Here is a 13333-nt window from a genome sequence, read left to right as displayed (position 1 = left end):
ACTGTCCAACCATCTCGTCCTCTGTCATCCCCTTCTCCTTGTGCCCTCCATCTTTCCCAACATCAGGGTCTTGATTCCTTTTTTACACACCCCCAACCTGTGGCAGCTGTCCTTGCAGGAAAACCACTTCTGAGTAAGTGTCATGCACTCATAAGGGATTATCATGGCTGCAAATTTCACTCAGTTCTCCCCAAAATAAGAAATTATAGGTGTTTCTGTTTTTTTTTTAAAGTCAGTCTCTAACAGTGTCTAGTACGAAAGCCCTTTGACCTCTTTACTTGTAATTTGGTATTGCAATGCTTGTAAATTATCCATTGCAATGCCTGTAAATTTCACACACTTTTGCAAAAAAGCGAACAAAGTTATAGCCTCCCTCCCCTGCCACCCCAAAATAGTGAATGGAGTGGGTAGAAATGAAGGAGACTTGCGTACCTCCCAAGCCAAATTGGGCAACCCATGAAGTGTCTCAGACTGAGCTGTTTTCCGAAGCACCTAATCAGGGTCCAAACCAAATCTTAGGGTTGGCTCACACTGCTACTTCTTGTTCACTGAATTCCTTAAAACTCAATTTTCTTGGTTTCTGAGATCCCAGCGAAAATGTGAGAGAGGCAACTGTGCAAGCCTGTCTGGATGTTAGGAGACATTTCAGACTTTGCTTCTTGTACAGCTACTTTCTTTGGAGAATTATAGCCACAAAATGTTAAACCAAAAACTGCAAGACTGAGCAAGTTGCCACACAAAGATCCTGTTTCTTCCAGAGAGGATCCCGCTCTCATGCAACTCAGAACCACTAACGGAGCATTCTCAGTTGCTTTTCCACCTTGACCATGTCTGCGAAAAGAGAGGACTGTCATGCTATGGTAGCTGGCAATATCCACAAGTCCTTTGGGAAAGTCTGTCCAGAAGCATCTTCTGGATGATGATGGCTAATCATACGGGATACTCTCCTCCATCCATTTTAAATAGGCCGGGTTTCCCTGGTCAATGAGCAGGCTGATAAATTCAGGGATTGCGAATGGATGCAAGGAGCTGAGGGAAGAAATGCACAGATTATCTGCATCTTACTATGAAGCGAGAATGGAATTCTTACAGGTAAAAGGGGTATACGAGCCACATATCAGAACAGGCGTGCAGGAGCATTTTGGGATAGTAGGGGAAGATAAAGCTCCAGCCAGCAGGCCCACGCACTTGTCAATCATGTCAGGTGATGGACGGTTGGCCAACAGGAGTGGGAAGACAGTAACTAAGCAGGATTCAACTCCCTGCAACTCTACCTCACCCATATGACCTCAGGTATGAGGCTGATGGGTGTGACTTGGGCAAAACTGATTAATGCGCCAAATTGGGAGGTCTGGTGGGCCAAATCTGGCCCACAGCTGGTGGGCTTCCCACTGTTGTATTAGAAGACTGCAGGGCGACAAAACCGTGCTTGTGTTTTTCACTCAACAGTACCATGAATGTGTGGGATCTGGTCAGGCCTGGTGTAGGCTCCTGGTATCCTAGGGCAGCTGACAAGGCCCCGACATCATGGCAGTGCCCACTTGTGTCAATGTGGGCCCCACCCGCCTCCTACATTCTGGTCAGGTGGGTCTACAACAAACAGCCATTTTCATTTCCCACAATGCCCTGGAGTAACACTGCAATGTGGGAAATCACAATGGCAGTCAGTAGCTGCTTGGGAGTGCCTTCAGGCTGTTATCACTTCATAAAAAACCTGAGGGAGCCCTCTCAAACCTGCAACCAGCTGTAGATTTGGTATTCAGCATAGAGGGCCACAACCAGAGTGTGCCCAGTGGGTGGGCCACCTTGCTTTGAGGACTGGCTTGTCCATCTGATAACTTTGTGTGTGTGACTTTTAAACTTGTCACACAGCAGCTTCTATTTACAGAGCACTGCTTCACCAAGCTGAGACTTTCATCATGGCCTTTTGTACAGGTATACATGGTACCTCGGGTTACAGACACTTCAGGTTACAGACTCTGCTAACCCAGAAATAGTACCTCGGGTTAAGAACTTTGCTTCAGGATGAGAACAGAAATCTGAGTCTGGTGGCCCCACCCAACGAGTTCCACCCGAACCGTCCTCGACTGCAGCCAGTTTTGGTTCAGGGGGAGCCTGAGTATGAGGTGGAACGCATTCTGGACTCCTGATACCGCAGGGGAAAGCTGCAGTATCTCATAGACTGGAAGGGGTATGGACCGGAGGACCGTTCCTGGGAACCAGCAGCCATCGTCCACGCGCCTGCCTGCCTCCGAGATTTCCATGCGGCGTACCCCAACAAGCCGGGTCCAGACCCCCGATTGAGGGGGGGGGCTGGGAGGGGGGATGGTGTGATGGCCTGGGAATCCGATTCAGAGGCTGAACCGGAGGAATCCCAGCCTGCACAGGAGTCCCCGCCTCCAGGGCCGGCTGAACTGGGGCAGGGCCTTGATTCTGAAGCGCCTGCACCTGTGCCGGATCCTCAAGAGCAGGCACCAGGTGAATCCACTCTGGCTCCGGAGGCGGTTGAGGACTCAGTGCCTACAGGTGAGACTCCCCCTGGGTCCAGTAACCCTTCAGCCTCTCCTGAACTGCAGAGGCGAAGGGCAGAGAGGCGAAGGGAACTGGTTTCTCCCAGGAGGAGTGCTCACCTTAAGGCCAGGAGAGGCGGGTCTCCTGGGGGCCGGGACCGCCCCTGGCCTCAGAGAAGATAAAGGCCAGTCAGCCTGGTCCCAGGTTGCGGGAGCAACGTCGTTGAAGAGCTGTTTCGGCCAGCATCCTGTCCTGTTTCCCCAGTGTTCCTGTCCTTGCCCGGCTTCTCGCTGTGGACCCCGCTTTGCCCGAGGAGGACTGTCTGCCGACCCTCAACTCAGGTCCTGGACCTCGCCCCACGATAACCTCCCCCCTGGACCAGCACATCCGGAGTAAATTAAGTTCTTAACCCAAGGTACCACTGTATTTGGAATGGAGATAAAAAGGAAGCTACAGAGATACTTTTGATAAGTGCAGTGGAGGCTGGTCTATTAGAGTGAATGGGGCACTGCACCATCACCCTCAGCCTGCTCTCAGCCAGCCCTGCCTTCTTACCTGCAACCAGTCTAGGGTGTGGCCTTGGCTTACAGCTTCTCCCTCCTTAGTCTCAGTGTTGCCCTTATTGAGTTCAGCAGGGAGGAGGATGGCAGTTGGCTCTGCTGCTCTGGCACCACCTGTTCTTGGACTCCCTGCCTTCTGTCCTACCAGTCCTAATAGGAGCCAGCCATCACTGGCTGCAAGCAACTCTTTGGGACAGATTTAAGCTGTGTCGTGTCCCTGCCCCTCTGCAAAAACAAAACAAACCAATAAACAAAACCAGCCACATAAGAAACCTCACCTGATATATTCTGACAACTCATTGATTTTGGAGGTCCTTGTTTTCATCAGCTGTAACAGAAAGGGAAGATATGTAGATTAGGCATCACCACAATGCATTAATGATAAGGTCTATTTGTGAAGCTGTAGCCAAGCAGACCACTTTGTAGATGGACAAAGCTGAAATGAAATAATGAATGATGGTAAAATTTGATATTGGGATTCAAAATAATTTGTTTCCATCTAGTTTTGTCCCCCACCCTTTCTGCTGAGTTCTACAAGGGGCAACAGTGAGATTAAAGGGGAGAGGGAGGAAACTGGACTAGTTGTAAGGAAGGAGGCAGGCAGGCAGGTGGGGGCTGGCTGAGGGCAGGCTGAGGGTGCCCCATTCACTCTAATGGACCAGCCACCGCTGTACTTACCAGAAGTATCTCTGTAGTTTCCTCTATCTCTCCATTCCAAATATACCTACACAAAAAGCCAAGAAGAAAGTATGCTTAAAAATTACAAACAACCAAACAAAACATGTAGAGTATCCTCAGAGATGTACAATCACACATGATTCTTCCAGAGTGGTCAAATGGGTTTGGTTCTTGACTCACATGGATGAGGCCTTGGGGAGGATATTCACGCAAGCAGCCAATTTTCTCTCCATAATTGCCCTAGGAGAAACAGAAGAGGTTAATCGGCAGGTAAGTATCCTTGCAACTGGCTTCCCAGTGTCATCAGGTTTGTGATATGACAGGGGTGGTGACCCTCAGGCCTGGCCAGGGGTAAATGTGGCCCTCGAGGTCTCTCTATCTGGCCCTTAGGACATTCTCCAGGTTCCCTAGTCACCTTCTCTTTTCCCAGCCACATCCCTCACCGGCCCTGCCCTCAATTTCCTTGAGTGTTTTTGCCTGGCTGGAATGTGTCTTTAAACTCTGATCATGCCTCTTGATTTATTGGATGGAGGATACAGAGGTGTGTGAGAGTGTATAGCAGAAAGCAGCCTACTGTACAAAAGTAAAATTTGCATTTGTTTCTCTGCCTACTATTGCCTCTGGCCTTTCCTTCCACTGGTATGTGGCCTCCGAAAGGTTGCTTAGAAGGGAATGTGGCCCTCAGCTTGAAATAGTTCCCCCACATTTGTTTTATATCACGATCCTCATGTTACTTTAAATAAACTAAGGAAAAAATATTAATGTAGCCTTTTTTCTTAGGGGCTACATTTTTCTTTTCGACCCCTTGATTTCTGTTATTTGCACCTTTTCCAGCTCTGTGATAACCTTTTTCAGATTGGGCAACCAAAACTGGGCACAGTGTTTCAAAGGCAGCCTCAGCATTCATTTCTATAATGCTATTATGCAGCCTGGAATTATTTGCAATCCCTTCCCAAATAATCTCTAGTCTGGAATTTGCTTTCTCCCACTTTTCTCTCTCAAATTCACCCAGAGTTGAATAAGCTTGTTTTCTGTATTCTATTTATAGATCTCAGGGCATTTTATATTCTACCATTTACAGTCAGATGATCAAGAAAGTACTGGCTGCTAATACTCCCACTGCAATGCTGCGTCTTGGAATGCCTGGGGAATATAAATAGGCACACTTTGTGCTGCATGCCAAATGGCTTAAACCATAGTCAGGCTGCTGAGCTCCTCCTGAGGAGTGGTGATCAGGACACTAGTGGGGCAGAAAGCAGGGAGTAGTCAGAACCAAATAATTCTAGTTTTGTCTTCATCTTCCTCCATATAGAGTTCTGCAAGGGGACTAAGGAGGAGGAAGCTGATGATTAGTATCACCCCTGGGGCTGGATGTAAGAAAGCAGGCAGGTGAGGAAAGACTGGAACTGACAGGGCAGTATCTTAATAGTCCAGCCTACACTATGGTACAGTCTCCTCTGCCACAAATCTCAGAAGGAAAAAGTTAGATTTAAAATATCCAAGGTGTAAGCAAGATGTTAAACCCTGGGTGTTATGTACTAAGCTTGGATCCTAGAACAATAGGCAAGTAGGATCCTAGAATGCAACAGCTGATTGGTTTGTAGGAGAAGACCAATCAGGCTCCAGGAGGGAAGCAGAATCAGCCAATCAGACGGGTCTCATTGCGTAAATAATGTACAGTGGTACCTTGGGATGTGAACGGGATCCGTTCTGGAGTGGATGATGTCATGCGCGTGATGTCATTTTGAGCGTCTGTGCATGCACGAGCGACGAAACCCGGAAGTAACACGCTCCGTTACTTCCGGGTTGCCGCAGAGCGCAACTCGAACATGCTCAACATGAAGCATATTCAACCCAGGGTAGAACTGTATATAAAAGCCTGAGGTTTGGGGGGCAATTCAACCACTGTATTACAAGCTGCAATAAAGAGCATGAAATCACTACAGGACTCCGAGTATATTTCACTGGCGACGAGGATGGGATCCTGCTGAGCTGTCCACCGTGCACTGTACACAGCCACCACAGGCAACACAGCATCGCACCGCACATCCAGGCTACAGCTCCAGGACCCAAGGACCCAGAATGGCGACAGACAACAGCTTCATGCCATTCAGCCTAGCCTCAGGAGACTGGGAAGGAAACGCCATTCACTGTGCATCCTAAGTCTATTTGTAACTCACTCAGGTGTAATTCTTGCTGTGTTCAGCGGGGCTTACTCCCCACTGAAGGGAGGTAGGCATCAGATTTCAATGTTAGGGAGAAACACCTTCTATAGGAAACTGCTGCCCGCCTCTGAAACACAAAGCTGGTACTGCCCACTCTGCAAAGTTAAGTGTTAAGGCCTGTTATGTACTGAGTTGAATAGGATCCAAACTGCAGCAGTCTGATTGGTCCTAGAACAATAGGATCCAAACTGCAGCAGTCTGATTGGTCCTAGAACAATAGAATTCAGAATGCAGCAGTCTGATTGGTCCTAGAACAATGCAGCAGTATGATTGGTTGGCAGGAACTACCCAATCATGCTCCAGATAGAAGTGAATCCACAACCTGGCTTACAGTAGAATTCCGGAATTAGCCAATCATGTGCAGCCCATTGTGTAAATAATGTATATAAAGCAGATACTTTGAGGGGACTTTCATTCATTCCTCCTCACCACTATGAGCTGAATAAAGAGCATGAAATGACTTTGTGACTCTGAGTATATTTCAAGGCCCTTCCAAAGTTGCTCCCTGATAATAAAATAAAACGCATGCTACTCGCATCTGAACAACCAGCATATCAGACAGGTGGGTGGGACCTTACAGAGAGGCTAGTCCCTTAGGGCAAATGGGGAACAATCCCAAAAGCCTCTGTATGCTCTCAGACAGACTCCACCTGCCTGCACCTGCTTTCATACTTACAACCAACCTAGGGCACGGCACTGCCTGCCAATTTACTCCTCCCTAGTCTCAGTGTTCCCTTGCAGGATTCAGCAGGGAGGAGGATGGTGACAAAAGAATAATCATTTGGCTTTGACTAGCATTGGCTCTGGCACCCCCTACGGCTGGGCTTCCACCCTATCAGGGATGCCATCTCACCTTCAGGATTCTGGGTGCCCGCTGCCACAATGCAGACGTGTGACGTCACATGCACACACCTGCACATGGTGCATGTGATGTCCCATGCACTACATGCAGGCATGTACGTAAGACATCAAACGTCTGCATTACGTATGACATCAAATGTCTGCAATGTGGCGACCAGCGGCAGCTCCTCTTCCTCCCCCTCTTCACAGCCAGTGAGCCACCCTTTTCCACAGAGGGGCTTGGACTCTGCCTCTGCGTCTGACGCCCACCCCCCCAAAAAGTGTGCATCTCGCTGACTGCAGAAGGCGGAGCTGAACTGCTTCTCTTTCAGAGGCAGCATTGATTGTGTGGGTGCCCAGCCCCTACAATTATATTACTGTGGGTGCCCATGCATAGTTGTCTCCTATGCACCCTATCAGTTCCAACAATGGGCACCAGTCACCACTGCCTTTGTATCAATGCATATGGAACGAAGCAGCTCTTCTTTTTATAAAATAATATTTTATTGATTTTCCAAAAAAACAAACAAAAACACAAAAACCAAACAAACCAGATTGACTTCCCTCAGTCTAATCCCTTCCTTGGTTCTATTATTTATCAACATGCTGCGTGTCCATTGTTAAATTTATAACATATTTAAATCACCTATTATCCATTCATTGTAAAATTACAAGCAAACTTAAAACCCTGCTAATGTATTAGCCTGTGTACATTGCTTCTGTATATATGTAATAAACATCTTCCACTCTTCCTTAAATTCATTGTTGTCTCTTCCTCTTAATTTCATCGTCAATTTTGCCATGTCAGCATAGTGCATTAGTTTAACTTGCCAATCTTCTTTGAAAGGGACACCTTCGTCTTTCCAATATTGTGCTAATAAAGTCTGTGCAGCTGTTGTAGCATACATAAACAAGTACTTTTGTAATTTTGGTAGGTGCACTCCTATAATACCTAGTAAGAAAGCTTCTGGTTTTTTGAGAAAGGTTATTTTAAACATCTTCTTCAATTCATTATAAATCATTTCCCAATATTTCTTTATAATTTTACAATCCTACCACATATGAAAAAATGTCCCTTCTGTTGCTTTACATTTCCAACACTTGCTTTTCCTAGTTTTATACATTTTTGCTAATTTAACTGTAGTTAAGTACCATCTATACATCATTTTCATGACTGATTTGACCTCTTCATCCTTTGTTTCCCATTCCAGCAACAGATTGTACATTTTAGATAATAATTTCGTATCATTTTCTATTATTTCTGTCTGAAAAGTTGAAATTTCATACTCAAATCCCATCTTTTTATCATTCTTAAACATTTCATTTAGCTGAAAATATTGTTACCAATCTGTTACGTTCTCTCTAACTTCATTAAAGTCTTTCAATTTTAACTGGTTTTCTGTTTCAATTAACAACTCTCTGTACGTTGCCGATTTAGGGTCCATATTCACGGGGGTATATGGACTTTTAAAACTATATAGTTAAATGTAATAATAATTTTATTTGGTTAAAGTTATAAAAGGAAATATGCATTAATGTATGTGGAACTAAGTAAGAGAACTAGGACAGTGGTCAGCATGCGAAACTTAGTGACACAAAAGGAAGACATAGGTTAAGAGAAAGCTACCTGGAAGTGATTCAACTCAGAAAGTATGCAGAGCAGGAGAGTCAGAGAAAGAGAGGAGTTAAAGAAAGCTTGTTTAAACAAAGTACTTTGTTTTGCAGTAGTCCTGTCTGATCCTTAATGATAATAAACAACACTTGTCCTTAGTCATAATAAACAACAGTCTTGACAGACATCTTCTGTGTGTGCCCCTTATGCAATTTTAGGTTGTGTATTTAGGGGAGTGTCATGACACACCATTACTTAAGCAGACAGTGGATGCACCAAAGTTATTTCGCAAAAACACCCTGTTCCCAAAAGGACTGAACAATGTTTAATCCACATATTGGATCATCATCAGAGCTGCGCTTAGCACACCATTTTAAGAGCAAAGTCCAGACAGTCAAAACCTCCACAGTGGGGGATGCATGGAAATAAGTTTATTTCCTTTCCCATACACAGAAGCAGTGAAGAGTGGGACCTTTTTCAAGGGTAGGATAAAAAGGCAGCTGTTGTTTGTACTGTGACCTCTTTTCCTCTAGTGGATTTTCTCTTTCAGACAGCTTCCTAGAGGATGGATTTACTCAGGCAAAGTCCCAGGATGCTCCAAATACCATGGTTACTGATTTTGCCACCCATCGCTTAAAGAAACAACAACCTTAGATTTGATGTAATCCTGTGAACCTCAGAGTTGCTCCAGACATGTTGATTCTTCTCTCCTCTTTCTCAGTGGCTCCTTCTGAGAGCCAGATTTATCATTGCTCACCATCTGAGTTCAGGAGTTGCTCACTGTGCATGACATGTACACATGAACAGGAACACAAGAACCTGCTTTCTGCTGAGTTAGAACATCGGTCCAGCATCATCTACACACTGACTGGCAGCAGCTCTCCACGGATTCAGAGAAGAATCATTCTCCGCCCAGCTTGGAGGGATTGAACTTGGGACTTCTAGATGCCCTGCCTCTGAGCTATGGCCCTATCCCAAAAGAACATAGGAAGCAGCCTCAGATTGCTATGCATTCATCTAGCTCTCTATTATCTATATTGACGCGCAGTAGCTCTCCAGGATTTCAGGCAGGCAGAAGTTATTCCCAGCCCCACCTGGAGGCACTGGGGATTGAACCAGGGACCATCTGCATGCAAAGCAGATGCTCTACTATTGCGCATCAAGCCTCACTCTTAACTGCAAGCAAACATGACTGGTAGCAGAAAGGGATGAATATTCATATTGGAAAGGAGAGGCTGCCACAACATGTTTGTATTTTCTGGGCAAAACAGGCTGTTCGCACTTCCTTTCTGCTTATGGGGCAAGAGGTGGGGTGGAGAGAAGTTTCTCTATTTATACAGAGGTGCCCCAGGGAACTCTGCTTTGCTTGGTAAACATTTCATTGGCAGAGAGTGCTTGAAACAGAGAACCATTCAAACCCAGAAACAGAAGCTGGGTGTAATCCCATCATGCTAGACTTTGGACATGTGGAATTTCCCCTCTCTGACTTTTCAAAGCTGCTTGCCACGTCCCCTTTATAGAACTTACAGGCAAGGCTTATGTGGTCTGATTGCTGAATCTGTGTCTTAAGTTTCAGCTACCATACCACACAAGTGCCAAATTCACATTTGTTTTTAGAAGTAAGATTCTAGTCCTTATGAATATTGGCTTGATAGGGTGAAGTCTTGGAGCAGGGCTATGAATTTGTGACCCTCCAGCTCTTCTTCCTCCTAATTTATTAATCACCTTCTAAACCACCATCTGAAGGCAATTCATATAAAACTCAAAACTCAAATACATTTAAAACAAGAATAAAACACTAACAAATGGACATTCATGGTAAAGACCATTTATCCTGCTGAGAAATCCTGTAGCAACTAAAAAAAAAATCTTCAATTGTTTCTGGAAGGTGCAGATAGTGGGTTCCTCTCATGTCTTGACAGGAATATTGTTCCACAGACCTAGACTTTATTCTTGGCCTATAACTCCCCTCACTTCTGTTCCTTGAGAGCTAGATAGACAAATGGTCTAGCTCTGTATAAGAGAAATATGACTCGGCTCTGTAGAAGCTCATTCTCATCCCACCTTGATCTCTTAACCTCTGAATAAAGAGTGGAATGTTCTCAGCTGTATGTAACAACAGCACAAACAAGCCACTCAATACTTCAACAAACTAGTATATTTCAATTATTCATTGACCCGCTTGGGCCAAGAATGTGTCAAGTCACCCTACCTTGCAATGTCTCTAGCAGTCTGTTCGTTGGGGCAATTGACGAGTGCAATTGAATGAGATCCAGGAATATAGCTACCAGTAACAGCAGAGTGCAAATGGAGGACAAGGGTTCTCAGCACTGGATACATTAGCAAAGAGAAGCTCATAACCTGGAGGAGGGGTGGGGTGGGGAGAAGAAACCAGATCATACATCAGCTGAATAGGCCTCCAAACTTAGACAATGTAAATACAGGTCATTGAAGTATTCTGAAAAGCAGGAAATGTGTCTGGGAGACGGGGAAACAGTGCTTGTTTAATAACACCACAGGAGTGAAGAACTTGTGACATAAAAACATAAGAAGAGCCTTGTTTGATGAGACCAGAGGTCTATTTACTTCAGCCTCCTGTTCTCACAGTGACCAACCCCAGATGCCTGATGGGAGCCTGCAAGCAGGACCCAGGTACAACAGTGCTCTCCCCATTTGCGATTCCCAGCAACGGCTGTCCAGAGACATACTACCTCCAACACATAGCCAGTATGGCTAGTAGCCATTGATAGCTTGATCCTCCGTGAATTTGTCTACTCCTCTTTTGAAGCCTTCCAAGTTGGTGGCCGTCACTGCCTCTTGTGGGAGCAAATTCAAATCAATGTTTCTCAAACTTGGGTCTCCAGCTAAAAGGACCAGTGGTCAGGGATGCTGTTGTAGTCCAACAACAGCTGGAGACCCAATTTTGGGAGCCACTGAGTGCAGAAGTACTTTTTTTTTTTGTCTGTTCTGAACCTTCCGATCTTCAGCTTCACTGGGATGTCTCTGAGTTCTAGTATTGTGTGTGTGAGAGAGAAAAATTCTCTGTCCACTTTCTCCTTGCCATACACCTCTATCATGTTGCTACTTATTCGTCTTTTGTCTCAACAAACCTTTCCTCTGCCCACTTCCTCATTTTGGCTGTCCTTTTTCGATCCATTTCCAGCTCTAACCTCCCTATGTATTAGGACTCCAATTCCCAACAGCTCCAGCCAGCACGGCCGGTGACAGGAATGAGGAGAATGGTACTGCAACCATATCTTTTGTTCCTCATCCCTGCCATAGAGCAACACAGGAGTTTCTTATTCCACCACAGAAATGGGGAGGCAGAACTGAAACCTTTTAAATACATCTAGAATAACCACCCTTATGCATGCTTGCAAAGTCCTGTTCCTGATGCCGTGGGGTGGGTCACCTCTGCGTTAAACTCATTTATAAGCTGCATAATCCCCAATGGGGAGAAAGAGACACAAAAAAATTAACTGCAATTTAATGTTTTGCTAAATCATTAAAACCTCGGTAAAAATTAAACCAGGAATTCTTCTGATGCATTAAAATAGTTTTCAAGTTTATTATTGATAGGGCAGCTTATTTACCTTTTACAACACCATCAAAGAAAAGTTGCAATTCACAGTGAACTTTTGCACAAGCCAAACACACCCAGGGAACAAACCCTATAAAACCCAGCTAATTTCCGAGGAGAAATTGCACTGTAAAACAAAACTATGTCCATGGCAATTTGCCAGAGATGCATCGTCCTTAGACAACATCATCTTTGCAAGAAACAGCATTAATTTTTCAAGAAGTTAGAACCAGTGTTGCTTGCCAAAAGCATTGAGATAGTTTTATTCTTCCAAAGAGGGAAGCTATATTTTTTTTATTTCAGACATTGGCTCATGAGGCTGCATCCAATGTTAGCAGCCCTACTCAGAGTAGACCCATTGAAAATGGACGCAACTAACCTAGCTCCATTGAGTTCAATGGGTCTACTCCTGAGTGAAACTTAACTTGAGGAAAACCCCACGATCATTAAATTCAAGGGAAATATTTTTGTTTGTTTTAAACCCATACGATAGCCACATTCTCTCCACCCCTCGCCCCGCCAAGTTTAAAGTTTGTCTTTTAATGCCGGGGAAGAGAGGTGCGACGTCATGTTGTGGGAATTCCCCTGTGGCTCTCGCCTGCTTTTGCTCTATTTCGGCTCTCCCTTCGCTCTTCAACTTTGCAACGTAGTGATGTCAAACTTACCAGCGGCAAAGTCAAGTATCCCTGGCGCAACGCCGAGCCAGACGCCGCGAGGAGAGCCTGGCAACGCTGAGCAAACCACTCCATCGGCATTTTTGCCATCTTAGCGCACCTGCCCATGGCTGCTACTAGCCCCTGCTCCAAGGCTGTGGCTCCCTTTCCTCGCCCACTTGTTCGCCACCTTTCCAGATGTGGCTACCGCTGTGAAATAAGCAAACAAAAATAAATGGTGTGTTTGCTTGCAAAGGAAAGCCGACTGACGGCTGACAAACTCCTCCTTCCTAGCGGCTGGTGCCCGCCTCTCTGGCATAGCCCCTCTGAGAGCCCCGATGCCCTGCCTTTTGGCTCGTTCCTCTGTACATCTTCCCCCATTTGAACCCGCTCCAGCGTCTCTAAGGCATTCAAAGTATTTTGCTTGGTTGGGGACACTGAAGCGGTTTGGTTTGGGTGCCTGACATCCGCGGGGATAAACCAGATTCACACTTGTTGCAAAACCTATCCGAAATGTAAACAGTACATTAGTTGATTTTGTATAATAATTACCCAACACGCAAGGGAAGTCTCCACCGCCACCCCAATTTTGAATGTTATATTATATCTTTGTACTTGAAACTGTCTGGGAAGAAAGCCCATATACAAATCCAATGAATAATAATCAAACTTTT

General features: G+C 45.4%; 1 protein-coding gene across 1 annotated transcript; it reads right to left on the bottom strand.

Annotated features, from left to right (window-relative positions):
* On the bottom strand, nt 1-12943 carry LOC128406660 (protein CutA homolog). The gene is made up of 6 exons (XM_053374208.1): nt 12672-12943; nt 10639-10787; nt 3930-3989; nt 3750-3795; nt 3350-3399; nt 1-1029 (listed from the first exon to the last, which is right to left on the bottom strand). The coding sequence occupies exons 1-6, from the start codon at nt 12786-12788 to the stop codon at nt 927-929; spliced, it is 525 nt and encodes a 174-aa protein (XP_053230183.1). The 5' UTR covers nt 12789-12943; the 3' UTR covers nt 1-926.
* Nucleotides 12944-13333: the final 390 nt, after the last annotated feature.

Source organism: Podarcis raffonei, chromosome Z, assembly GCF_027172205.1.
Source record: "Podarcis raffonei isolate rPodRaf1 chromosome Z, rPodRaf1.pri, whole genome shotgun sequence".
Classification (NCBI taxonomy): domain Eukaryota; kingdom Metazoa; phylum Chordata; class Lepidosauria; order Squamata; family Lacertidae; genus Podarcis; species Podarcis raffonei.
The sequence above is the reverse complement of the archived record's forward strand: the minus strand, read 5'-3'. Positions and strand labels throughout refer to the sequence as shown.

What these genes read in the sequence shown, in the direction of transcription:
- LOC128406660 (XM_053374208.1), bottom strand. Translation starts at nt 12,788, where the DNA reads ATGGGCAGGTGCGCTAAGATGGCAAAAATGCCGATGGAGTGGTTTGCT. An exon ending in GATACTTGACTTTGCCGCTG is followed by an intron (nt 10,788 to 12,671) that starts GTAAGTTTGACA and finishes CCCCTCCTCCAG; the next exon opens with GTTATGAGCTTCTCTTTGCT. An exon ending in ACTGCTAGAGACATTGCAAG is followed by an intron (nt 3,990 to 10,638) that starts GTAGGGTGACTT and finishes TGTTTCTCCTAG; the next exon opens with GGCAATTATGGAGAGAAAAT.